Raw genomic sequence first — 25539 nt, forward strand, 5'->3', positions numbered from 1 at the left:
GCAGCTTCAAACCACAGTGGAATAAGTCGAATAAAAGCATGTGCAGTATTGAGCCTTTAAAGTTTTCAGAATCTGACTGTAAGCAAATATTCTGCAGACTACAGTCCTGCTAGTCAAGGAGTGAAATGAACAGAAACAGGAGCAAGCTTTTCATTAAAACCAAGTTAAAACATACTTACGCGCAGTCTTGTTGTACTGCATATGAGATATATTTCTTATTATTCAGCTCCCTCTGCTGGTGATCATAATGCATGCAAGGCCAATATCCCTGGAGCATTACTGGATTGGTTGAAACTGTTTCCTTGACAAAGGCTCAGCAGTGAAAAGAAACCTAAAATAAAACAATATAAAAGTATGTCTGCAATTTGCCTAGTATTTTTAGACAAGTGTTACATACAAAGTCTAACTGTTTACCTGCTGCAGATGGACATCAGCGGTGCCAGGTACAGCTTACATCATGTCCCTTTTGTTTCCTTTGAGCTCAGCGTGGGACAGATGGTCAAGTGGGTAGACAGGAGAGCACAGTGTGGGAGCAGTGGGCCCAGGTCACGACTCAGACTCTGTGGAGTCAGTTATAAATTAATGCTACAAAGGTTTTTCACTCTGACCTTGGTTTATGAAATGAAACAACAATATGGATTTATTAATTTATTAATCGAGACTCACTGGATGAGTCCTCTAGTCAGGCTGGCATAAATCTTTCAAGTTCCTACCTGCTGACAAATACCAGCAACAAATAGGATGATGTGGTAGTCAAAAATACAAAGAAGTGATACAATAAATCTAAATTAATAGAATCTGGGGACATGAAATTTACTTGACTTACATGCATTTGATTTATATTTTAGCATATTTCCCTAACTAAACATTTGATTTTATACATTTTCATTTTATTGCTTCATGCTTTTCAACTTTGATGCGCCAGAGGCACCCCGCACCAGGGCTGAGCCCCCATGCACCCACCCGCACACAACCTCGGTGACACACCAACCAGGACCCAAGCCCCCAAGGTCCAGCCAGAGCCCCAGCCTGGAGACGGAGCACCCACAGAAATCATCCGATGACCTGTATAGTGTACTCTATGTAATATTTTGTATTGAATTAATTGAATACAAAGTGTTACAGAAAGCAATCTGTATATTTTGGAAAGTAATTTGGGGGTTTTATAAGTAAGAAATTGAACCACACTTGATGGTGTTTGTAGTTCAACTTGACCCGGTTTAAATTTCTTTTTTACTATGGATTTAATTTGTTGATATTCTAAAAATCTTTTCTTGTTGATCCCATATTGTGTAACTAGTCTGTCAAATGGAATAAATTCTGTTCCTCTAATATATGTTCTAAGTATTTGAGTCCTTTACCACTCCAATCTGACAAGTTTATCATATTATTGTTTTGTAATATGTCAGGGTTGTTCCAGATAGGTGTACGTTTGCATGGGATTAATGAAGACGCCGTCAATTTTAGAAACTCCCACCATGCTGTCAGAGAAGAGCTGATGTTGACGCTTTTAAAGCATTCATGTCGTTGGATGTTTGAGCTGATAAATGGTAGGTCTGAAATCTCTAGATTATTATAAGTGCTTGTTCTACATCTAGCCAAGGTCGTCTAAGAAGGTATGTTTTAGCCATCCTGAGATAAATTGAAGCCTGAAAGTTAGGTAGATCGAATCCTCCTTTATTGTTGGTCTTTTGTAGTGTTTTTAAGCTTATATGTGGTGGTTTATCTTCCCAAAGGAATTTAGACATATACAAATCTAGAGATCTGAACCAATCTTGTGGTGGTTTAGTTGGGATCATTGAGAATAAATAATTTATTTTTGGTAAGACCATCATTTTTATAGCGGCAACCCTTCCCCTGAGTGATATGGGTAGACATTTCCATCCAGCAACTTACTTTAAAAGTGGGATATGGTTTAATTTAGTTAAATCTGCAAGCTTGGGAGAAACATTATGACCTAAATATTTTATATTTCCCGATTGCAGTGGTGTAGAAGAAGAATTTAGGAAGGAGCAATTAATCGGAAGGACTGAAGATTTTGACCAGTTAATTGAATAATCTGATACTCTTGCAAAAGAGTTTATCAATGCAAATACCCCAGAAAAAGTAACACATCAACTGCATAAAGACTGATTACCAAATTTGTGTAAAGTTGCAAATAAAAATTTCCAGTTAACTCTGTCAAACGCCTTTCCTGCATCTAGAGATAATATTGTAGTTTCGATGTTTTTACTGCATGAGTAGTCAATCAAATTAAGTAATCTACGTGTATTTGTTGATGAGTGCCTACTCATGAGATGAGTGCCTTTATGAAACCAGTTTGGTCAGGATGAATTAAGAGGGGGGTTATTTTCTCTAATCTCTTTAAAAGCACTTTGCAGATTATTTTAAGGTTTACATTTATAAGGGATATTGGACGATAGCTTAAGGGGTATACAGGGTCTTTGCCCGGTTTTAGCAGGAGTTTTCAACAATTTCTGAGTAAATGAGAATGAGGGTTTGTGTTCAATGTGAAAATAACAAAAAATAATATTAAAGACATGCTTACATTTTTATTTGATTCTTTTAGTTTTATAAAGATATACTTAATTTATTAAAAAATGTGAGATGTCTGTGTTAGTGCCAATTAAGTTCCACAGTTAAATACAATATAGTCAATCAAAATAGCTTAAAAAGAAAAAAACAAATACTCACTATGAAAGAGCTATGTTTATAATAAATAAAGTAAATAAAGGAGCTTAAAAGTAAAAAATACACAACAAATCAAACACATTTGTGAAGTAAAATAAAACAACAAAATAATAATAATAATCATAATCATAATCATAATCATAATAATAATAATAATAATAATAATAATAATAATAATAATAATAACATAAAATAGCAGAATACAAATACAAATGATGCACTAAAATGTGCTGGAGGAGACAGGCCAAGCACAGGATGCTGAGGTGAGCAGTTAAGCAGCAACAGGAGAATGAAGACTTCCTGCAACTGAAAGCTAAATATTTATTTTATGGTGCAGAGGGTAGTTAATTTAGTTAACTATAATTTTTATAAAATCATCAAGTCTAATCACCTTGCATAGAACATGCCCAGTTAAAGGTTTCCGAGCAGTTTCGCTGGTGTCCACCAGAGGGCAGCACCTGTCTGATTTGTGGGTGCTGTCAGCGCTCTTCCTCTCGGTACTTTGTTTACTTCTGCTTCCGTAGCTTCTAGCTAGCGCAACCCCCGCTGTCTTTTAAACCTCTTCCCGTGCTTCTAGAGTAACACGTATTCTAAAATGTCTTCACCGCTTCTTCTCAGGGCCTTCGTGACCGAGCGCCTGACAGCCGCCGCGGAGGAAATATTTCAGGTGTTTGAGAGGACGATAGAAAAATATGAGGAAGAAGCGAGCAGCTCCCAGCAGGAGATCGAGCGACTCAGAGGTCTGCTGCTGGAGTTCATGACAAACCAGAAAAGAGGTCTGTGGGGTCTTATTTTTTACTTATCTGTGGGTGTCCGACTAGACTGGAATTATTAACCTAAAATGTAACCTTGCAGACGAAGTTTATTTTCTGCAACGTAATTTGTGAAGTGTGTTTAATTTTATTTAACACTTTAATTTGTGCTCCAGCAACTGACTGGAAGACAGTCTAAAACTCATATTATTTCTGATTTTCCTGAATGAGGAATTTTGAAATGTTGTGAAAAAATAATAGTCAAGCATTAAGTATTTACTTAGTAGTAACTAAGGTATGGTTTGGGGCCACCTGATCCAGCACTAACTATGAACTTTATCAAAATGTCAAGTTTCTATTGTGATCTTAAAAGTAGAGAGGATATCGGTCTCCTGAAGCCAAAGTGGGAGCTGGGTCCACAGCAGATGGTCCTGATAGTTGAAGGCCCAGCCTCCCATTCTACTTTTAAAAACTCTAGGAAGTGCAAGTAAGCCTGCAGTCTGAGAATAACACTGTTTGAATAATAAGATACTATGAGGTGTTGTTGTGGTCACTGTGTTGGGGCCTGATTATTCAAGACCTCATACTCTCATGTGAAAAAGTTGATTCACTGCACCCACATCATTCAGTAGGTTATGGAACCATTTTTAGCTGCAGTGACTTGAAATAATCGCTTTCTGTACAACTATACATCTCTCTCATCATTGTAGAGAAATTTTGTCCCACTGTCCAACATTGCTTCAGTTCATTGAGGTTTCTGGGCATTTGTTTACACACAGCTCTCTTAAGGTTCCACCACAGCATTTCAGTCAGATGAAGTCTGGACTTTGATTGCGCCACTGCAACATCTTGAATCTTTTCTTTTTCAGCCCTTCTGGTGGAGATTTGCTGCTGTGCTTGGCAATGCGTTCTGTTACATGACCCATTTTCAGCCAAGCTTCAGCTGTCAAACAGATGGCCACACATTTGTCTCTAGGATACTTTAGGACAAAGAAGTGTTCGTTTGCAAGGTGCCCAGGACCTGTGGCTGCAAAACAAGCTTTAAATCATTACCCCTCCACCACCAACAGTCGGCATGACATTGTGTCAGAAGTCGTGGGGTTTGCTCTAAGCTCTGCTGAGGCTTTCTCCTATAGAGCCTGAGATGTAGCTCTTGGGTTTCTTTCAGCTTCAGGGGGTGAGTTGGGGTGAACGTCCACTCCTGGGAAGATTGTAGTATTGTGTTAACACACACCTGAATGCTCCAGACCAGCAAACTGCTGATATCTGCTTTTTATCAGTAAATGATAAGGTTTTAATTCATTTGTATTTGATCATCTGAAAGCTTTTAAAGGACCTTTTGAGAGTAACAAACATGATTGTTAATCCTTGTTTATAGTAATAAAGTAGTAAAAGAAAGATTACATTTTCTTTTTCAGATGTTCTTCAGTTGTCTGTTTGTAAAGAGGAGTCACCGCCTGAGCAGGAGCCATGTGAGCGCACACCGAGCATCAGCGTCCATAAGGGCAATGCAGAGCCTCAACATATTAAAGAGGAAGACAGCGAACTCTGGGCTGGTCAGGAGCAAGATGAAAAACAGGCCGAAGAGTTTCATGATGCTGATGCCTCATATCCACCTCACTCTTCTGTTTGGGAGGAAAATGAGCTAGAGGACACGAAACCGTCTCTGCAGCCTGAAGTGCAAAACTGTGAACGTGATGAGGAGTTTCTGGAGGAGCAGGAAACCAGAACTGTGCAGTTCATTTTGCCTCTCACATTGACATCTTCTTCACAAACTCTAGCCCAAAGTGAAAGCGTCCAGGACGGAAGGGAAAGCGAAAGACCTGCTGCTAGTTTTTCATCAGAACAAACCCAGGCGCCCTTTAGCACTTTCAGAGAATCCACTGAGTTACCTCATTTTAACTCTGCTGCACCTGACTATCATTGCCATTTGTGCAATAAATCATTTTCCTCCAGCCATCACCTGATAAATCATGCTTTCCACGTGCATTCAGCAGACGCAGGTGCCATCTGTGCCGTGTGTGGAAAGATGTTTGAATCCACCGAAAGCCTTAACATGCACCTCAAATCGCACAAGGGCTCAAAATGTTGCCACATGTGCGGTAAGCAGTGCAACAGCACGACCGCACTGACCGAGCACATGGCGAGCCACGCCGGGGTGAAACTGCATCGTTGCCACGTGTGTGGGAAAGAGTGCAGCCGCAAAGGGGATTTAAAGATACATATGAGGATTCACACAGGCGAGAAGCCTTTCTGCTGCTCCTTTTGTTGCAAAAGTTTCACCCACAGCGGACACCTGAGGAAGCACATGAGAAGCCACACAGGCGAGAGGCCTCACCGCTGTGGTATCTGTGGCAGAGGGTTTCTACAGAGTGCACACTTGAAATATCACCTGGGGACTCACACTCAGAAATATTGACTCATTCATCCCCCTGGGCTCATATTTAATAATGAAAAATGTTCAACAGAGACGCCAAACTTTGCTGTAAAGAGCAAGAAGACCCATTATAAAGATGCTTAAAGCAAAATGTCAGTAACATTTAAAGTGGGTCTAATTCAATTATTTTTAGCTCCATGTTTTTGTTCTTGGGCATTGCATGATTCACAGTTCAAAATAATCCCTATTTATTCTATTCTGGGCCTCGGTGCAGCCCTCCAGTTCATCCACTGCCTGAAAAACATGTTTTTAGGTCCTCTGAGCAGCACCCTTGTAAAAACAAGTCTCTGCACTCAGCAGCAGGTTATTATTTTGAGAAATCAATTGAAGCATGAACTAAATTAACTTGAAATTTGATGCTGCATGTATAGAATCACCAGTTAAATCTCAAAACTAAATAAAGCACTTTAAAATGTCCGATGACTTCCCCTAAAATACATTTTTAAGGAAGGTTTTCCTCTGGAAGTTAACACTTTGTTGTTTTGTAGTTTCTCTTTAATAGCTGCTATCAGGTGACACTGTGATTAATCGTCTGTATGTTCTGATGTATCTGATTCATTTTCTTTAATAAAAATCACATGTCACTGAAAGATGTGTTATAGAAAACCAAAGTGGAGCAGAAAATGAATTCTTAACTTGGGTTTTAAATAAAAGTGTTTGTTTATAACATCGTTATAAGATGCATGAAAAGTGCTAAAGAAAGCTGCAAACCTCTTTTAAATTTAAGCAGTGTAACCAGCTAAAAAGTAAAGTGAAGGAAAAGTATTTTAACAGTTTGATGAGCGCAGGCTCTGAGCTTCACACTATGTTTCTCTTTACTGTTGACATGACCTCTGATCCCCACTTTGAGCAATAACATTGCCGATAACGTCCAGCTTGTAATGATTGCTTTTATACAACAGAATCTGATTGGTGTTAAATCATCAGTTTATTTTACTCAGAAAGAGCAAAGTGGGACACAGTGCCCTTTTCCACTCTTATTTTTCAAGTAAGCAGATGTTCAGCAGATGTGCTCTCTGGTACAGCTGCAGCTCGCCTGGTCATGCAAACTTAAAACACTGTCACACTTTCAGAGCCGTGTGCCGACCTCTTCATCAACCAGATCTCTTCTGCTCTGTGATTCATTAATTATAACCTTTATTATTAAAAGTAATTTTCCTACTAATCATCCCACTGACATTTTTTCACATATGTACTTCCTGTGATCTTTGGGTACACCAAGAATAATTTACTGTTAAGAGCAATTATAATAGCCAAATAATATCCATTCGTCCGTTCTCTTCCACTTATCCAATTCAGGGTCGTGGGGAGGCGGGAGCCTATCCCAGCACAAACACTGGGAGAACATGCAAACTCCAGTAAACATATATGACATGTTTGTGTGATAACCTATCAGGTTCAGTCCTCCTAGAACTTGCCCATATTTAAGGGCTGTCCAGGAGGCCTTCTGGTTGGATACCCAAACAATGTGAAGACATCTCTATCTGTAAGGGAGAGCCTAGACATTCTTGACAATGAGCTCATGTCTGCATACATCAACAATTTAATTTTTCAGTCACAACCCAGAGCTCATCGCCAAAGCTGAGGGTCAGAATATATATGAGCCTATAAATGGACAGCTTCATAGTGAGCTCTCTCTTCACCACTGCAGACACGATTCACCTGCAACCCCAAAACATTTATATTTTTAAAAAGCAATAACACACAACAAAGCTGCATTGTCACGTCATTAGGAACAAATAGATAGAAATGATGGAATGAAAATGATTTGTGTCTGTATAATGTTTTTCTGTGGTCTGCAAAGACCACAGTTGGTCACATTTCAACTAATTCAAAGCAGTAGGTTCTTATTACAGATGAAAGTAGCTCAGTTTCAAGCATTCGTTCATCACTACTGATTTATTTTTCTAGAAATGAAGATTTGCATACATGCAGAGTCATATTTTTCTGTGCTTCCCATCACTAAAAAAAATAATAATGAGGGTTTGGTTATACTTGATTAGTGCATTAGTGCGTACGCTGAGCTATATTTCTATGTAAAGATGGACCACGAGTGCTGAATTGTTTTTTTTTCTACTAACGGAAGAAATTCAGAATCAGCTTAAAAGTTTAAAAAACATCTACATAGCAAATCTTTTCTTTTTTTGGTTTCTGTTCCTCTGTTTCTTTTTCAGTTCTTTTTTTGGTCTCAAAAGGACACTTTTCTTTACCAGCTAGATGTTTTACATTCATCACAAGTTTGTCACTAACTTCACACTGGGCGAGAGCTCTTGGGGAGTCTGTGTGATGCACAGCCAGCAGGCTCTGGTCACATGACCTCATGTACCTGCAGAGAATCTCTGGATGTAAAAGTTCACTGGTTGTTTCTCCATCCAGACATGTTTTGCCTTCATGCTGTAGATGAGTTCAAGAGTATCTGAATGTAACTCTGAAAGTGAACAATCTTCAGATGTCAGTTTGGAAATATAACCTCCACAGTGTGCTGTAGTGGTGAATTATCATGGACTACTACAGTCTAATGAATAAGAGTGTTTATTTTCAAGATGATTGCTTCTCTCTAGAAGTGTGTTTGCTTACAGTGGGAAACTACATTGTCATTTTTACAGCACCATTCATTCAAATATGCACAGAGGTCAACGTGACAAAACACAGTTTTAAAAACAGATTTTAAAAAGTAAAAGAAGAGCTGGAATTATCATCAATTATGTGGACAAGAGAAGCCAAAAGCAGGACACCAGAGATAGAATGATTGATGAAAAAAACAAGCATTAATGCTGAAATAAGTCCAATAAAATAACAAAGTCCAGAACAAAGTAAACAGAAATCAGAAGATAAACACAAGGACCCAGGGAATAGATCCAAAACCATCGAAACAGTCTGCACACGAGTGAATGTTTGTACACTGAGCGCAGGTTGGGAAATTTGGGAGTGAATTATATCATTGTGCAATAGGTACACCTGTTCAGCTGCTCATTAACACAAATATCTAATCAGCCACATGGCAGCAACTCAATGCATTTAGACATGAAGATATAATCAAAACAACCTGTTGAAGTTAAAGCTGAGGAACAAAGTTGGTTTAAGTGACCAAGGCGCCAGACTGGCTGAAACTGCAACAAAACGCAAAAAATATCCAGTGAGCCATGAGTGTAGCTAGTACTCATGTGCTCTCATTTTTCTAGGCTAACTAGTTTTACATTTACAAGAGAAGTTATCACTGATTAATTCAGGATGTGCACATGCATAGTGCAAACTGACAAAATAATTCAGTTCAGTTACAAAGAAAAAGTCCTTTATTTTTTAGACTGAGTGATATATATGACCTCCAGTTTACAACACAGAGAGTGTGCTGTGCAGTGTCTTGTGTGTGTTTTGATTGGTTAATAATGGAGTTTACCCTGAAGCGTTTACCCACTTTACTTTTTGCATACCTCTGTCCAGCCTGAGAAGAAAATAATTCACCACTAGGTGGTACTGCAAGAACCTTTATTTATCTATCCAACGTCTCAGTCGGTGTAAGAAAATATATTTTCCCACCTCCAGTAGTTGATTTTTGAACATTTCAATTGTTGTATTTAAGCTTGCCTCACAATCCTGCTTAATCATGACATGTAGCACATCTTAGTCAACTAAATGAACTCTGTTCATGCATTGATTTCAAAACCTTTATTAAACTTGGTATTTACTCCTCAAATGTTTTTTCTGTCATGGTTTATATTTTTTCTAGAGCTTTCATTTTTCAATTTTAATCACTCACTCTTGAGAACAGCAGCTGGAAAGCTACATTCGCCATCATCTATGACTTGTTCAGGAACTTGTTAAGCCTTTTTTTTAGGCCTTTCCCGAGAATCTCTTCCATGTGGCCTAAAAGTTTCACACAGAACAGCAGCACATTCAGGAATCTCAGTGTTTGGGAAGCTGCTTCAGGAGATTCAGATTGAAAAAGCTAAAGAGCATAATCAGGCCCCAGTGACCCCAGAGCCTAAAACTAACTGCCCTAATCTGGTTATGCAACCACCCACAAAGACACGGGATCATCAGCAGACACCACTGGATCCTTGGACACTATTTCCCACATGTCTGTTCATGTCCAGCCCAAATGGGGACTCAGTGGCTCAAACCTCACCAGATAATTTGTTTACAGTTCCCTGACGTGGCTTGATGTGCTTCAACCACTACTTCATTATAGACAGTCTGAGCTACAGTAAGTAAGAGTGTATAGTCTCTATATAGCAGCAGTGTTTGATCCTAACTAAGGTTATTTGATATAATCCTCCCATACCTTGTTGAGAAAAAAAAACAGTCAAGTGGTTAATCTCCTGCGATTTAAATTATGTGAAACTTACGCAAGGGAATTGGAGGAATTTTCCTTATGTGGGTCAGGACGTGTCTCACAGTTGAGCTCATGAGAAGAAGGGTTATGCTTTTCTCAGTGTGTGTGTTTGTGTGTGTGTCTGCAGGGTATCTGAGAAGTAGTATTGTGCACTGAGTATAGTAATAAGACTTTGAATTGAGCTGGGATTCAGCCATGATCAGGAATTTTACAAATTCCAAAGAAGAAAGAATAACTGATGATGATGCTGCAGCTGGGGGTAGAAGCTGTTTCCTCACATGTCCCAGCTCTCTGCACAGAGCTGGATCAAGCAAAGCCTCGTTTGTCATCTGTAACTTTATTTATAACAAACCAGCAACATGAATAAAAAATGGAATTCGGGGTTACAAAATAAACCATCTGTGCTGTAAAGCATCCACAGAAGGCGCGCACATTTCTTATCCAACATTAAGTGAGAAAAAAACCCAACCATAAATATGATTTCCTTCTAATTTATTGGTGAGTTTCAGAATATACCATCACTAATTCAAGCAAACATTTCTCAAATTACACCCTCCTTTCTCGATCACCAAGTTAATCCCGAAAGGGAAATCGTATCTCTGCGCCGGACTTCGCTCATAAATATCAGGTTTAAGCTATTTTTTGAAAAAATATTTACTTAAAACATTTCTCACTTCTTACAGATTCGCAACATCTACTCTGTAACAATAAATACCTCTCCGTGTTTTTAATGAAAATAATGCCATATGGGTTGCATTTTCTTATCAGCACTCCCCGATGAAAAAGTCACGAAATGTTCATCCAGAACATGCCTGCGAAATATTCACTGATAGTGTATCTAATTTGTTTCCAAGTCTTTACAACGATTTGAGCCATGTTTACTTTTAAACACAGACAGCTGCAGTATATGTAGAAGATATACATGGGACCTGGGAGGATGCATACAATTAATAGTGCATAAATTAACACTCTTATGAGACTCTTATGGTTAAGAGTAGGTGGCTGCTGGTCCACAACAGTGTGAGACAGACTGTGGTGACAAAATGCATGGACGAATACTTAGATAACTGTGTCCTCTCTCTCTCTGACCCAGTATCAAGCTCTGGTTGTAGTTTTAAAAGGATTATAATCTGGTGGCTTATTTGTAAAAACCCTGGCCCGCTATTTGACGAAATCTAGACCAGTCACAGAAATCCCTTTCGCCTGCCACCCCCACCCTGCAGTCAGTAGCCCATCTATGTGTGCCAGCTGCACGAACAGGGTCTAATTTCGCGGCTGAATGAGACGAGAGAAAACAGACGAATGAACGCGTCAACGCTGTTCCCCACAAAGCTCCGTGCTGCTCGAATGTGAGGTTATCGCAGGCTGGTTGCATTAGGTAAGTCTGTGTTCCTGTCTGTTTGGGACGAGCTGGTGAAACTCCAGCAGAACCGGTGACAAGGTCAAATGCTGCGCATGGTGCTGAAAGTGCGCCAGATGACGCGTGACTGAGGGCAGAGAGCTGTACTCGAATTTTGATGTGAGGCGGAATAGCTGTGGAACAGTCCACACAAACCCCGCGTTTTTGTTGTGATAGCTGCAGAGGAAGTTGAAAGATGACTCGTTTGGACTCAACGTTGGTGCAGGCCAGAGGTTGAGACTTGTGCACGGTTTGAGTTGAGGTGCCACAGCAGGTGGCAGTGTGAGAATGGAGATCCCTCCTTTCAAATACTCACACACACACTCTATGCAGCAGGAGATAACATGAAAGAGCTCCGAGAATAGACCCCACTGATCTAAAAACACTACTGTATCATGTGAACATTTGGCTGGTGTTTTCAGTGCTCACACACCATTTCAGACTCTCTCTCTCCCTGTCCTCTGTGTGCTTGCTATAATGTTGGTGGAGTGTGTTGCACCTTTAAAGCTGCTTGCATATCAGCGCTCCTGTGGCTTTGAGAAAGCTGCTATTCTCTCAGTGATAATATGGTCTGTTGGTTTTCTCCTGCAGTGAACACAGCTGTGCATGTAAAGAGGAGCAGGTTACATCCTCACTGGAGCTGATGTTCTCAGTTCGAAAACAGTCATCAAAAATGTAGTTGATCATTAGAAGAATTGATTTGTTCTCAGTCTTATCTCACTGAAACTGAAAATATTTGGATTTGAACTTGACAAAAGATAAAGGCAAGATGACCGCAGAGCTTTGTGAACTCATGCCGCTCCTAATGTTCAGTTATTTTATAGACTTGCCAATTAAAGGAGAACTACATTTCCTATATGCTGATTATTAAAAACCCCAAACCATACAAAACCATAAACATCACTAAAACATCATCGGGTGTCAGCTATTCCTGCTCCTCCTCCTTCGGAGGTTTAAAAACATTACCGGTTTCCATAATTTAGCCATGCATTCGGAGATGCAGCTGACCTATAAGAACATAGCAGCCAAGATTCAACAAAGTGCAGTCTGGTTGCAACTGTAAGCATGTTTTGTTCTGCTCAGTTGTAGAACAGAGTTTTAGGCTGACATCTGAAATGTAATGGAGTTTAGGGAGTGGTACTTTAAGCAGTGAACCCGATCACTGGATCCAGACCTCCTCGTCCCTCCTGTAGTTTTTCCCACTTGCACTGATTTGATAAAACAATTCTGGGGGAAACTGGGAGGGGATGTCAATCAAATTCCAGGGGGAAAAGAAACCACCCCCACCCCATGTCCCCACTTTAGCAACACCCCAGTGAGTAGCACTTTACTAGTTAATGGGCCTTTGTTTGCAAAATCTGTTAAGTTTCCTATTCATTAGGAAAACAATAAAACTATGTGACATCCTGATTGTTTTCTCTTGTTCTTGTAACAGAGGCACATAGATAGAAGTGATTAGATTACAGACTGCAGAAGCCGAGGATCATTGTGAGTTTGAGCAAGATGCTGAACTCCCTACTAGCTCTGTAACCGGCCTTCAGCACCTTATTAACTGAGCCCAGTTTACTGTCCTTTTCTGCAGCTCTCTCTTTTTGCTCTCCTACCAGGACGTTATGCCCTGAGACAATTATGCAGCTATAATTAGAAAGTCCAATCTGAAAATCAGACGGGGGTGGAACAGCACGTAGTGTGAGTGTGCAGCAGGGTAACATGATGCAGTGGACTAACCAAAACTGAATCAAGGTCTTAAACACAACTGACTTTATTTTGTAGAGACAAACCAATCTGTTTATGTATTTAACTGGTGAAATAGAAGGAAATGTCCTTCACAGTTTCATGAAAACAACAGTTGAAATAAATGCAAAGGAAAGGAAATCCTGTCCTGCTTTGACATGGCCCAGAGGAGGATCCCAGTGTCTTTGGTTACCTCCAAACCTTTCTTCATCTTTGGTGGCACAAACCGCTTCAGATGTCTACTTATTGTTTAATGTACACTTTATGGTCATTTTGTTAGGGACACTTGTTCAACTTAATGCATTTAGGCATGTAGACATGGTCAAGATGATCTGCTGAATGAGCAAGAATGGGGATTTAAGTGACTGTGAATGTAGCATGGTTGTTGGTCTGAGTATTGTAGAAGCTGCTGATCTGCAGAAGAGCATCTCTGAAACAGATTAGACAAATTAGACAATAGGATGTTGATCTAATGAGTCCCAGTTTCTGCTGCGATTTTCGGCTGAGTCAGAATTTAGTGTAAGCAACATGAAAGTATGGATCCATCTTGGCATGTAACAAAGGTTCAGGCTAGTGCCTGTAGTGTAAGGGTGTGGGGCATATTTTCTTTGCGCACTTTGAACCCGTGGATCATTTAAACACCCAAAACCTCAGTATTGTTGCTGACCTTGTGCATCTCACTTACAGTCTACTGTAAGTAGTGCTAGTTTGTGTGCTAACATACTCAGGTGACACTGCTTTCTGCAGTGTTGTTTTACCATTAGCAAGAGCAGTTGTTTGTTGAAATGTTTTAGGGCAGTTTTGTCTTTGTGAAATGTTCAAAATAAGCATGATTAAGTGCTGAAAGACTTTAAACAATTAGTTGTGCTCATCTAAAGAAGGTTTATTTAGTTCATTATCACAAAGTAAATACCAACAAAAACAAAAGCAAGAAACAGAAAAAGTGAAACTGCAGTCAGCTAGTTATTTTAAACATCTGCATTGATAACAGTGTATCACTAGTTAAGTACTGGTTAACATGTAACTACAACTTCACAAAGCTGTTAGTATGTATACAGACTTCCATGATGGATATTATGATTAACTTACTATAGAAACAAAAGGGACAAAAGGAGGGTGTCTGAACTAAACTGAGAGGGCTTCTACAGTCACTAAAAATAAAGAAGTCTGAGATTACAAATAACCTGAGCGTATTTCTGCAGAAAATACCCAGGAATGTGGTCTGATTAAGTTTCATCAGTAAATAATCTCAGGTTTGTTTTCAGAAGTCGAATAAGGCATATTTTACACAAACACAGAAGTTTGTTGAGTTTAGTTGAGCAAACTGAGGTCAGTTTGGTTTTTGTCAACTAAGGCTCACGCCTATTTGTCTTCGTTGCTGGTCAAGCAAAGTAGATTTCATAAAAATGAGGTAGTTGCTTCATGTTTTTTCATGTGAAGATAGAAGTTACGATTACATAAACATACCAATGATGAGAGTTCAGGGAAACTCCTCGAAATAATCAGAAACATATGTTTGCCATTTAAATCTTTCAGCTAACATTGGAACGTTGTTTAACTTCCAGGCAGCTTCAAATTTGTTGTTTTCAGTGTCCACAAAGTAAACTGCCTGTAAATAACAGAGCAAAAGGCTTTTTACACACTTTGAGAAAACACTAGCAGAAATTCAGATAATTATCAGACATTCCTAATCCGATCTTATATCAGATTTGTGAAGAATAATTTTACAAAAATTGGTGACTGTGGCTGCAAAACAAGCCTAAATCATCACCTCTTCACCACCAAGGTTGACAGTTGGTACGAGGTATTTATTCTGATATGCCATGTTGAGTGCTGTGAATCTGGTTTCCGTTACACCAGGATCACAGCTTTCTGCTGCTGCTGCTGCTGCTGCTGCTTTTCCTCAAAAGAAAAAAGAAAGAAAAGATGAAAGAAAAGGACAGGGCTGATTTTGATACTGTGGTATAATTGGGACATTTGTGGAGAATGAGCAAGAGTCAAGACCACACACAAAGAGTGAGCCAAGGGCGAAAACTAAATGGATTACAGGCACAAGGCTGACTGTAATTTCTCTTCTCACTTGCACTGAAATTAAGCCCAGTTTCTTTGATCTGGACTACAAAGCTTTACCCAAAGATCTGGGAAATACTAAGTTTAAGATTTAGAAGAAAGAGAAACAATTCTGAGGCTATTGATAGAAATGTATGACTTACTAGATGACTTGGGTCTACTCAAAAAACATTCAAGTCATGTGAATAATGTTGTTGCCCAACATATCTAAATCTGCAGACTGATATATGCATGCCATTTTGTGATACACGCATACAGCACACAGTATACGTCTTTTGAGGTTTATGGTTTCCTTAATTCTGAAAACATTTTGCAACCAGGCTAGACTGCAAGACAACCACAAGCTCATTGCACACCAGTGCGACAAGGTTGCATGCATAAGAGGGCAAAGCAGGCTTTCCTGTGTTTTGGTATCTTTACATCATATAAAGAGTGTTCTCCAGTCTGTAGCTGTTTAAATATGTTTGAAGAGTCAGTGTCCTTTTTCGTCCTTCCTCATATGTAGCACACAGCAGGAGACTAGCTGCATCAGTAGTATTCTCACTCTTGCGTGTATTCCCTGGTTTAGAGTGAGCATGCTGGAGGCAGCATATCTGCAAGGTAGGAATTCTGTGCCCCATTACTTGGAGTGTTCTCACGTCAGTGCAATCAGACATGACATAGTTTTTTAGCTGGGAGCTGGCAGGTAAAAGACTTTCACCTCCTTTGGGTAATGTCTATAAGTCCGTCTATTAAAACATCCTAAACAATAGATAAATCCAAGGTCAGTATAAAAAGAGAATGTTTATCTTTATTTTCTTTACAAAAATGAATGTTGTTAGATTCTAGATACTGTTGCGTTGTTTGTTTGTTTTTGTTTGTTTCATATTCAGTTTTTTTAAAAAACCTTTTGGAAAAAATTAAAATCCTTGAGGCATCATTTAGTCTTTTATCTCTGATTTACTGAGATCTTAAATCCTCCTTAAACATTTAAAAGCATATCACACCTTTATCAAACAATGCTTTTGCAAAATGCTAACTCCGCCTCCAAATAATGATATTGTTGACAGATGTCGGGGTCTGTTGCATGATCGTCTGTGTGATGATGTCATGCCACTTGTGGTCAAAGTCTCAGCAGTGCAACTTGAGGCTAAAAGAGAGTAGAGGTGTCATGTAAACAAACACAATATAATATATGATAAACATGCTTCTTTTGTTCATTACCTATTAATAATAAATGAAAAACTGTAGAACTGAACCTTTCCCACATCTCTGTTTGAGATGCATTGATGATGGTGACCATGACACGTCTCACAGTCACTGTTTGGCCATGCATGTGGCAGATGCCTTACACTTAATCATCAAGTGTCACACTGCCATGTGGTCCACACGCAGCTGAGGGATCTGGTGTCAGCTTAACGAGCAAATAAAGGCCAGCCTACAGTTCATCCTCAGTGTGAAACAAGCTGTTACAGTGTCCTTCTACCTCTCTTTAAGCTAGTGGCTGTCTTTCTTAAATGCCGCCTTTCAAAAGTTGAAAAGCTTGTGCCCAAAACTCTGTAATTTTTTTAATAATCATTTATCATTTATTTTATCATAAATAAAATTTCAAGTTTAAACTTATTTCAAAAAGGGTCAGTGATATATATATATATATAATGTTCTTCCTCTACCTGTGTGTTATACTTGTATAACTATGTATGTGACAAATAAAGAACCTTGAACCTTGAACCTTGAACAATATCATCAAAGTCTTGTTTTTTTTTTCTCCATAAAACAGAATACATCTGTTTTTATCACTTTATACTGCGCCGTTGTATAGCTTTGCTTTTTTGATGACTCCTCTGACCATCCAGACTCTTCTTGCCATCAAGGAGCACTCATGTGATCAGTGATTATGACATAAAATTTTGAAAGAAAGCAACCAGAGATACGGTTCTTTAGGCCCACGGTTGTAACTGTCTCTATGCTGGATATAGTTGGTAAGGACCGAGAGGTTGGGAAAGGTGGAAGGATGGCCACGTAGAATAAAGCCTGACCACAAAGGTGTCCCTTTACTTTTCTACCAATCCTGCCCACACATCCTACACACTTCCACTCTGTTTGGACATCCTTGTAGATGCTTCAAACTATTCTCAGATGGAAGTAGAATATAAAGCTCTACAACACCACGACTAGTCAGGAGACTGAGGAAAATACTCATACTTTTGGAAGTGCATCCAGTTTTTTAACTAACTGGAGCTCTGCAGTCATTGCATACACACACAGGCTTATTGTAACCAGCAATTTTAATTTTACTTTTTTGACAATTAAAAATGAACTTTAGCAGCTGCCTCCAACACCCTCCTTCCAGTTCTCATCTATATAAGTTCCCCCAGTTCTACAAGCTGTTCATTCTCATTTACGTGCCCCACCCTCCCTCCCCTTTTCAATTCTTTAACTTCTTCAATTCTCTTTGGCACATGGGGATCTGCCAGGCCCGGGAGCCATTCCCCTTCGAGGCTTTCCCCAAACCGCAGCTCAATTCATGTCCAAGCCATTCACCTTTACCTACTAAGACGCTGACAAACCGAAAATGAGGACATGGGCCCAGCGAGTGAAAACAACATTTTTATATGAATTCCTAAGACCAAGCACAGAAAAAACTGTATTTTCATGCAGAACATGAACTGCAATTCATTGTTAATGTTCTGGATAAACTATGCAGAAAATTTCCATAGTTTAAATAAATATCTGACTCCATTACTAATCCTTTGAAATCCAGGGTGAAACTGAAGAACTGCAATTTTTTTTTTAAAGTGACTGTAGAGAGCCTCATCACCTGACTCTGACAGTCTGAAATTATGTGCTGTGCCACTGTGAAAATATAATTTCACTAAACACATTTCTTAAGCAATTACAGCCTCAAGTGTGCCTTTGTTTCCATTATGGTTTCAACAGATGGCCTGTGTGTGAAGTGGAGGGAGATGAAAACAGTCAAGGTTAAATAAGACTGGGAAATCAAGAACAATTGAGTACTGGGTTTCAAATGGGCAACCACACCACAGAAAACAGACCTCCAAAATGTTAAAAAAATAAAGCCTTTGCATCTGGTTACCTCTGCTTGATTATTTTCCCTTATGGGGACAGACCAACAGGATGGCTGTAAGCTCCTGGTAAGATGTAAAGCAGGGCCTGGGCGAAAACTGATGGCATTAAGAAGAGTGGCAAACAACATCAAGGAGAAGAGTAGATCTATAGATGGTCATGATCTGATAGCCAAATGTACTCCGGACCTAAAGTCTTGTAACAGCTGTCTGTCAGTGGGGAATTCAGATTTCCTGAGCTGTTTTCACAGATGATGTTATGTAAGTAGATACTCAAAGAAAACACAGGCGGCTGCATGCAAACACGTATACGTTTACACGCATGCAGTCATGGACTTCAGCTGCAGTTCAGATCATGTGCAGAATCGCGAGATTTCTCACATTTACTGCAGTTTAATATTTGTTGTGTGTGTCGTGGTGAATGTCTGTGCGGTTAGTTCATAGTAAAACTGGGCATGGAGACTTTGGATTCAACAATTTCAAAGACACTAACCTTGTTAAGCAGTTATGAAAAACACATGTTGTGACATCACAGATTGAGTTAGCTAGTGCCCACATAAAAACAAGGATTTTATGTTTTTAAGTGGGGTTTTTTCTGTGCAGTTTCTGCTTTTCTCTACATGAAAACACACTTTTAGCTCACTTACAATTGACTGACCTTATAGATAGATAGATAGATATTCAGACACTGTTTGCATAGTTTTGACATAGAGGCAGAGCGCTTTCGTCATCTCTAATTTGTGCCTCCTCGTTCCCTCTGTCTACTTGCCTGTGACACGTAAAGCAATTTCAGTGTGTCATGTTGAATGCAATCAGTTCCTAGATTGCATCAGAAGGACAGAGGAGACTTGCTGGAGGAGCTTTAATCAGGGATGCACAGAGCATGTTTTTAGTGCTTCTTATTAGCCAATATAGAGCTTTGTGGGAAGGCTTTTTATGACAGTGCTTGTGTGGATTCAGTTCTAGAATGAGTGAGGGAAAACGTGGATGTTTTTTTAGGTTGGTTTGTGTGTCACACAGTTCTTGCTTTGTGTTCGGTTGGTCACCGATTATACCTTTCTATCTTTCTGCAATTCTCATCTGAATGATGATGATGATACGTGAATGTAACTCATGGCTTGAAGTCTTGGTACCTGGGACTCGTGATGCTTTGAGATTTTAGTTCCTGTTTAATATTCTTGAATGTTGGTTTGTGCTTAGGGGCTCCATGGTGGTGCACTGGTTAGCCCTGCTGCTTCATTGCAAGAAGGTCCTGGACCCTGCAGAGTTTGCATCTTACTCTGGCTTCCTACAGAAGTCCAGTGACATGGATGTTAGATGTTAGATGTTAGGTTACGTGGTGATTCTAAATTGGATGTAGGTGTGAGACTCAATGGTGTGTTAGCCCTACAACAGACTGGTTAAGAGTCTAAAATAAAGGGCCAATTTCTCTCAAGTAAGGCACCTAGAGCCCCAACCCCTTGTAAAATGAAGGATTTCTTCAGTTAATTTAGAATTAACTCCAGCTGCATATTAACCATGCCTGTAAGCCAGCAGTCTTAAGGATGAAATCAGATAAAGCCACGTTAAGAATCTGGGTTCAGAGCTGCAGGTTGCTGACACCTTCCTTACACCACATTGGGATTAAAACCCTAGATTGAAATGCACTGCAAACATTTCAGTGTATTAAATGTTGACCTGTTATGCCTGAGAAGCACTTGCCATTTGTTATGAACTGTGGAATAAAGCAATTAATTGTTTGTTGGTTCCAGTTTCCATACTTCTGGGCTTTTTTTAGTACCACTTTATTTCCTGGGATAACAGCAGCTCTTTCCAGAGAACTGGTCTCTGTCCTGTCGTCAGAACAAATCTGCTACAACACAAATTAATTTTAAGGATAATAGAAATGTAGAAATGACAAGAATGCACACTCACACAGCCTCCGCCTCCGCATGTGCAGAACAGACTCGCAACTGTTCGCAACTGTTTTTTTGAGGGCAACTGTGACTGAGAGTGGTGTGAGAAATTTGTGGGTGGGTTCCCGCTATCTCAGAAGATCTACGTGTCAAGTGCTCTTAAGTAAGGCACCTAACCCCCCGACTTCTCCCCGCTGCCTTCTCCGTGTGTGTTCATTGCACATGGATGGACTCAAAATTTCTGTGTACAGAACAAACACACCTTGTAAAATGAAGCATTTCTTTGTTTTAACATCATGTAATTCATACATTTTAACAGCATTCAGTGGAAGGTTAAAACCTGCTCAAACTGACATAAATAACTTCTGTTCTCTGTCTCCAGTTTCGTATAAATGTGCACACCTGTTTGTCCATCCTGAAATGAAAAATGAGTTCAGTGATTGATGGAAAAGATCATTTTTATGTGCAGGAGCGATTCATTTTTCAGATACGCTTAGATAAGCTTTAATCAACACTTATACATACCAAGTTAGTGATATATGAAGAAGTGATTTAAGGGAATTCAGCAAATTAAAGGCTGATGGTTTCTGTTTTATTTCATGGTCACACAGAAGAATGTAAGCAGCAACTCTTCAAGTTGCACAATTTGGGACTAATGCCAGTTTTAAATTTTCCGGATTTGGATGTAAATCCCATAATGGACTGTTTCAAAATCCTGTCCCTCAACGCACCTCCAGATTGAGGGGAATTCCTTGTCTGTGCAGTAGCAGATTTGCTGATGGTCCATTGTGACAGGGATTTCATAGTACCGCGTGACCCTTGCAACGACTCGCACTCAGTTGGGAGTTTGAAGGGGCTTCTGAGGTAATGAAAACAGGGATTCCACTCTCACATATCTTTGTGAGGAGTTTTTCTTTGTTTGTTTGTCTTTATCACTTCAGTCCAAGTTTTAAACCCTAAAAATGGAGCCAGGTCTTAAAATCCTCATCCTCCAGTAGAGAGCTTACTTCACCCTGCTTCCTAAACCATTCGGGGGTTTAGAGGCCATCCGTTGGGATTCCTTTCTTTACCACTGTCTTCTTAAATCTCAGTATGTGGTCAGAAAGCCACTTCCAGCCTATTCACGTCATGCCCTCCTCCTCTCTCTGCGTGCACCTCTTATGCCACAAACTTCACAAGATGTTCTCGAATTAGACGTGTGATGTTTATTTGCTTAACTTTTGTTCTAAAAATGGCAAAACAAGGAAGCTGTTCGTGGGTCAGCGGGAAGCGAAGGGGTTAAGCATTTCATCTGACAGCGACACAACAAAAAGAAGAAGGCCATTGATTGTTTTTTCAGGCTCTCATTGACAATATGAAAGGTTGCTTTGGCTGCATGTTCAGCTTGTGCAGGCTAAAACCGCCTCTGCCAGATGTCACACAGGCGCTCCAAAGGAGTCAGTTTTCGCCAAAGACCACAAACACGCACACCCGTTGGGTTACAGTTGCTGCTGTTTTCTCTGCCCCAATTTTCTGGTCGTCACCTGCATTTATCTTTCCCACATTACCCGTCAGATATCTCTGCGTTCATGCTCAACATTGCCTCATGAAAGAAGTCTCTCATAGAACCCATATTCTCTTTTTTTCCTTTCTTTTATTTTCCTTCTCCCTGGCAGTCTCAGTCCTCTTCATGGAAAAACCCAGTTAAGTTTGTGCCTTACAGCACTGACAAGCTGCTAACCGACTTTCCTCTTTGGCTACACAAGCCAATAAACAAGCCACAGACATATATAGTTACAAAAATACATTTGAAAGGCCAGTGATGGAAATGCTGTGCAGTTTTGTGTCTTCACACCAGCAGAGAGAGAGAGAGACAGTGGACCCTCAGTCCTCTTTGCTCAGCTCGTCGTTCACTGGGTTTGGGTTTGCAGGGAAGCAGACAGACTTGTTCTCCGTCACAGATGGTTTCTGTCCGAAACCGCCGCAAGCTTTTTTTAGACGGAGGGGAGACAGGGTGTGGATGACTGTGTACCTACCACAACTATATGAGTAAACAGGGTTAAGTGTATCCAGACTCGACACAAAAATGTCCACAAACAACGGCCCACGTTTTATGATGAAATTATATGCTGGTGTCTCTTTTTGCACACTCTTGAGACAAGCTGTACTCTAAAAGATTCTGTAAGATGTTTGTATTTTATTTAGAGATACAGCAGGCCAAAGTGTTGCACAACAGCAATAACCGATTCCATCTGTTTCCAGCTTTTGATCACGACAAAAACTGGACTCAGTTCTTCTAGTACAAGGGAAAAAAAATGTTTTCGGCATTTTTTTTTTTGTTTTACACAAATACAGCTCTTTAGGAATACTAAATAGGCTTTCTAATCTTGTCTGTGGGTGATTTGCCCTTCTCTATATGCCTCAGACTGTTAAACTTAGTCAGCTTTGGCCTTCAGGGCAAATTCCTGTGCCTAATGTCTTTGCATTCGAAAATACTGTAGGTTAGTGTGAATAATAGTAATGCATGGTAAATAATTGATTGTACATTTTTAATTAAAACAACTCCCTCCATATTTAACACCGAATTAATTACTGGTAACTATCTGTATTGTGCTGCTTTGGAAATACAGTACTGTGCAAAACTCTTGAGATACCTCTTATTTCTTTATTTTGTTTCCAAGGAGCCAGACTTTTCTTGTAATTTTCTGAAGGGGTCTTGGGCAATAGTTATCCAGGCTCTCTGAAGATCTTTGTCTTTGGATATTGGCTGCTTTTTTACTCACTGTCAGTCCAGTCTTTGTATCTGACCAGAATGTTGTTTTGTTTGTTAAACCACTTAACACAGACCTATGAATCACTCAAGCATAAAATGTGCCAAACTCATGGCACATGGCAAAATCTGATTTTAAAAAGTGGTTGCCCCAACAAGGTGATTCCCAAGGAGCTATATTAGCTAAAACTAGATATTTCTCAGTAACATCTATCCTTAAAACATTTGAGAAAACCATTTTGATGCAAGCTCAATCATCCAGGTAAGGAAATCCCAAAAGATCAGTGGTTGTTGATCAGTAGTCATGAATATTTGCATATTAATGATCAAGGAACTGACCTCACCTCTCCTCACCTGGAGGAGGTGAGGAGAGGTGCAACAATGAGTGTTTATAGCATCTGTAAAATATGATGGAGGCTCTGTCATGGTGTGGGGCTGCATTTCAGCCTGTTGTGTTGGGGATCTTGTCAAAACTGATGGAGCTGGGAATGCAGAAAGAAGGGTTTGATTTTAAACCACTGATACCATCTGAAAAATGTCTTTTTGGCAACAGGTTTATTTTTCTGCATGTCATGTCATGGATTGGCAGAGCTCAAAACTCGACATTACTGAAGCAGTGTGGGATCATCTTGATAGAAAACGGAGCAAAAAGCAGCCAGCATTCAAAGAAAAGCTTTAATTGTCTTTCAAGAAGCCTGGAGAAGTATTCCCGAAGACTACTTTAAGAAATTACTAGAAAGCTTGTCTAAGAGAATGGCAGGGCTGAAGAGTAAAGGTGCTCATACCAAATATTGACTTTCAAACTCTTTCAAAAATTATAACTGTACAAACTCTGTTTTTGCCTTATGTACTGATTTCTGTCTACATCAGTGAATAGGATCAAAGAATACATTCATTAGGATTGTCGAACTTTGTGATTGAATTCTGAATCATTGCTTCTCAGGCTTCAAGTAGAAGACACATTAAATTCCTTTTCTTCCTCTATGGGAGAATCGCAGCTGATGGGTTTTCATGACCAAAGTTGAAACATCACTCAAACATGGATTTATCTCTGTTTGCATCACTTCCAATCTATGTAATGGTGCCTTGCAGAAACTTTGTTTCGTGCTTCTTGCTCAGCAAATGTGGAAACTCCCTCAAGACTTGCTTATGACGCTGACTGTGCAAAGGTGTTATCAAAGCAAAAGGTGGTTGCTTTGTTATAGAATATATTTAGTTGGTGGTATTTTTGCTTACTTTGTTTTTTTCGTTGTTATTTTGAAGTTCTGAATTCTTGTAGCAAAAACAAAGAAAAACCATGCTGTGCTGTGGCAAGTACTTTTGCATTACTTGGTTTCATTTGTACCACAAGCTGCTTCTTTAGAGTGATATAATTGCCACATTTATGGTTGTGCTGGTCACATCAGTAGTGATATGATTACTCATCAGAGATGTTTCAAAAACAGTCACAGACATTGGCATTACACATCCAGAAAGTCTTGGGTGGCAGATGACATTTTATTGTCGTCCCACATCGAATACTCAAGCTTCCTCCGCCTCGTCACTGGTTAGGCTTCACGGCGTGCCATTCAGGGATGATTTTGAAAGTGCAGTTGACTTGCCGAGCCATAACATTTTATAGTGTGTTTCCATAAATTGTATTCTTTCCGTTTTTTCCTTTTAAATAGAATTACAGTGTAGAAACACTTTCTTATGAGTAATTTTTTTTATTCATTGTTTATGAAAAAAGTACACCTGACTAGTGTCAAAATATGCTTATTGAGGAAAAGCTAATATAACAGCCTTCTACTACACAGCAGTTTGTTTGTTTATTATGTTATATATTAATAATCTTGAGCTGCAAGGTTGTATCTAGTAGTTGTAGTTGAGCATGTCAAATCATTGTAGTAAGTGTAAATGGGAAGTGTTTAACAAAAAAATAGGAAAAAAATAACCTTAGTTATGTCAGTTATTTTTCACTGACATACTGTATTAACAAAACGGATTTGAAATCACACAAAAAAGGTGGCATGGGGTGGCATGGGGTGCCACCCCATGCCACCCTTCTAGATCCGCCCCTGCGGATAGTGCTGAAACGAAAAAGCTCGATGAAACACTGTCTGAAACGAATAAGCCTGAACTACAAATTAAAAACAATGCAGAAAACTTAAAGGCTCGGAGCAAAACTCACAGACTGTGACAAAAGGATCCTTTCGTGTTGTGTTTGGGCTCATTTATTAATTTTAGATATTTGTTTTTATACCCTGGCGGGCTACCACCCAATAACAGGCTTATTTTCGTCCCCTGTGCGCCTTTTGTTGTTCTAAACTTGCGATAAATGATTGGGTGATGATCATGCCACGAAGGCGTGTCTGTCTGTTCATTTGAGTAGACGAGTGGATGGGGACAAGAAACTCCACCAACTCCGGTAAGGT

General features: G+C 39.6%; 2 protein-coding genes across 8 annotated transcripts in view; both read left to right on the forward strand.

Moving 5' to 3' along the window:
* The first annotated feature begins 3201 nt into the window (after positions 1–3201).
* LOC101478489 (uncharacterized) lies at positions 3202–9560 on the forward strand. Its single transcript, XM_004551430.6, has 2 exons — positions 3202–3467; positions 4862–9560. Exons 1-2 carry the CDS (start codon positions 3287–3289, stop codon positions 5860–5862), a joined length of 1182 nt encoding a protein of 393 aa, XP_004551487.2. The 5' UTR covers positions 3202–3286; the 3' UTR covers positions 5863–9560.
* Positions 9561–11435: 1875 nt separating this feature from the next.
* The window catches only part of LOC101478767 (equilibrative nucleoside transporter 1), a 41784-nt gene continuing 27680 nt past the window's right edge, over positions 11436–25539 (forward strand). For 3 of the 7 annotated variants that reach the window (XM_024804744.2, XM_023153523.3, XM_004551433.4), the window contains exon 1: positions 25378–25537. The gene's annotated coding sequence lies outside the window, so the exon portion shown is untranslated. Of the gene's footprint in view, positions 11592–25377; positions 25538–25539 lie in introns of those variants that run through there. The other 4 variants (XM_076891541.1, XM_012919277.3, XM_004551431.3 and 1 more) reach the window with 3 other exon arrangements.

Source organism: Maylandia zebra, linkage group LG13 (genome assembly GCF_041146795.1).
Source record: "Maylandia zebra isolate NMK-2024a linkage group LG13, Mzebra_GT3a, whole genome shotgun sequence".
In the NCBI taxonomy this organism is placed as follows: Eukaryota; Metazoa; Chordata; class Actinopteri; order Cichliformes; family Cichlidae; genus Maylandia; species Maylandia zebra.

What these genes read in the sequence shown, in the direction of transcription:
- LOC101478489 (XM_004551430.6), top strand. Translation starts at nt 3,287, where the DNA reads ATGTCTTCACCGCTTCTTCTCAGGGCCTTCGTGACCGAGCGCCTGACA. An exon ending in CATGACAAACCAGAAAAGAG is followed by an intron (nt 3,468 to 4,861) that starts GTCTGTGGGGTC and finishes TTTCTTTTTCAG; the next exon opens with ATGTTCTTCAGTTGTCTGTT.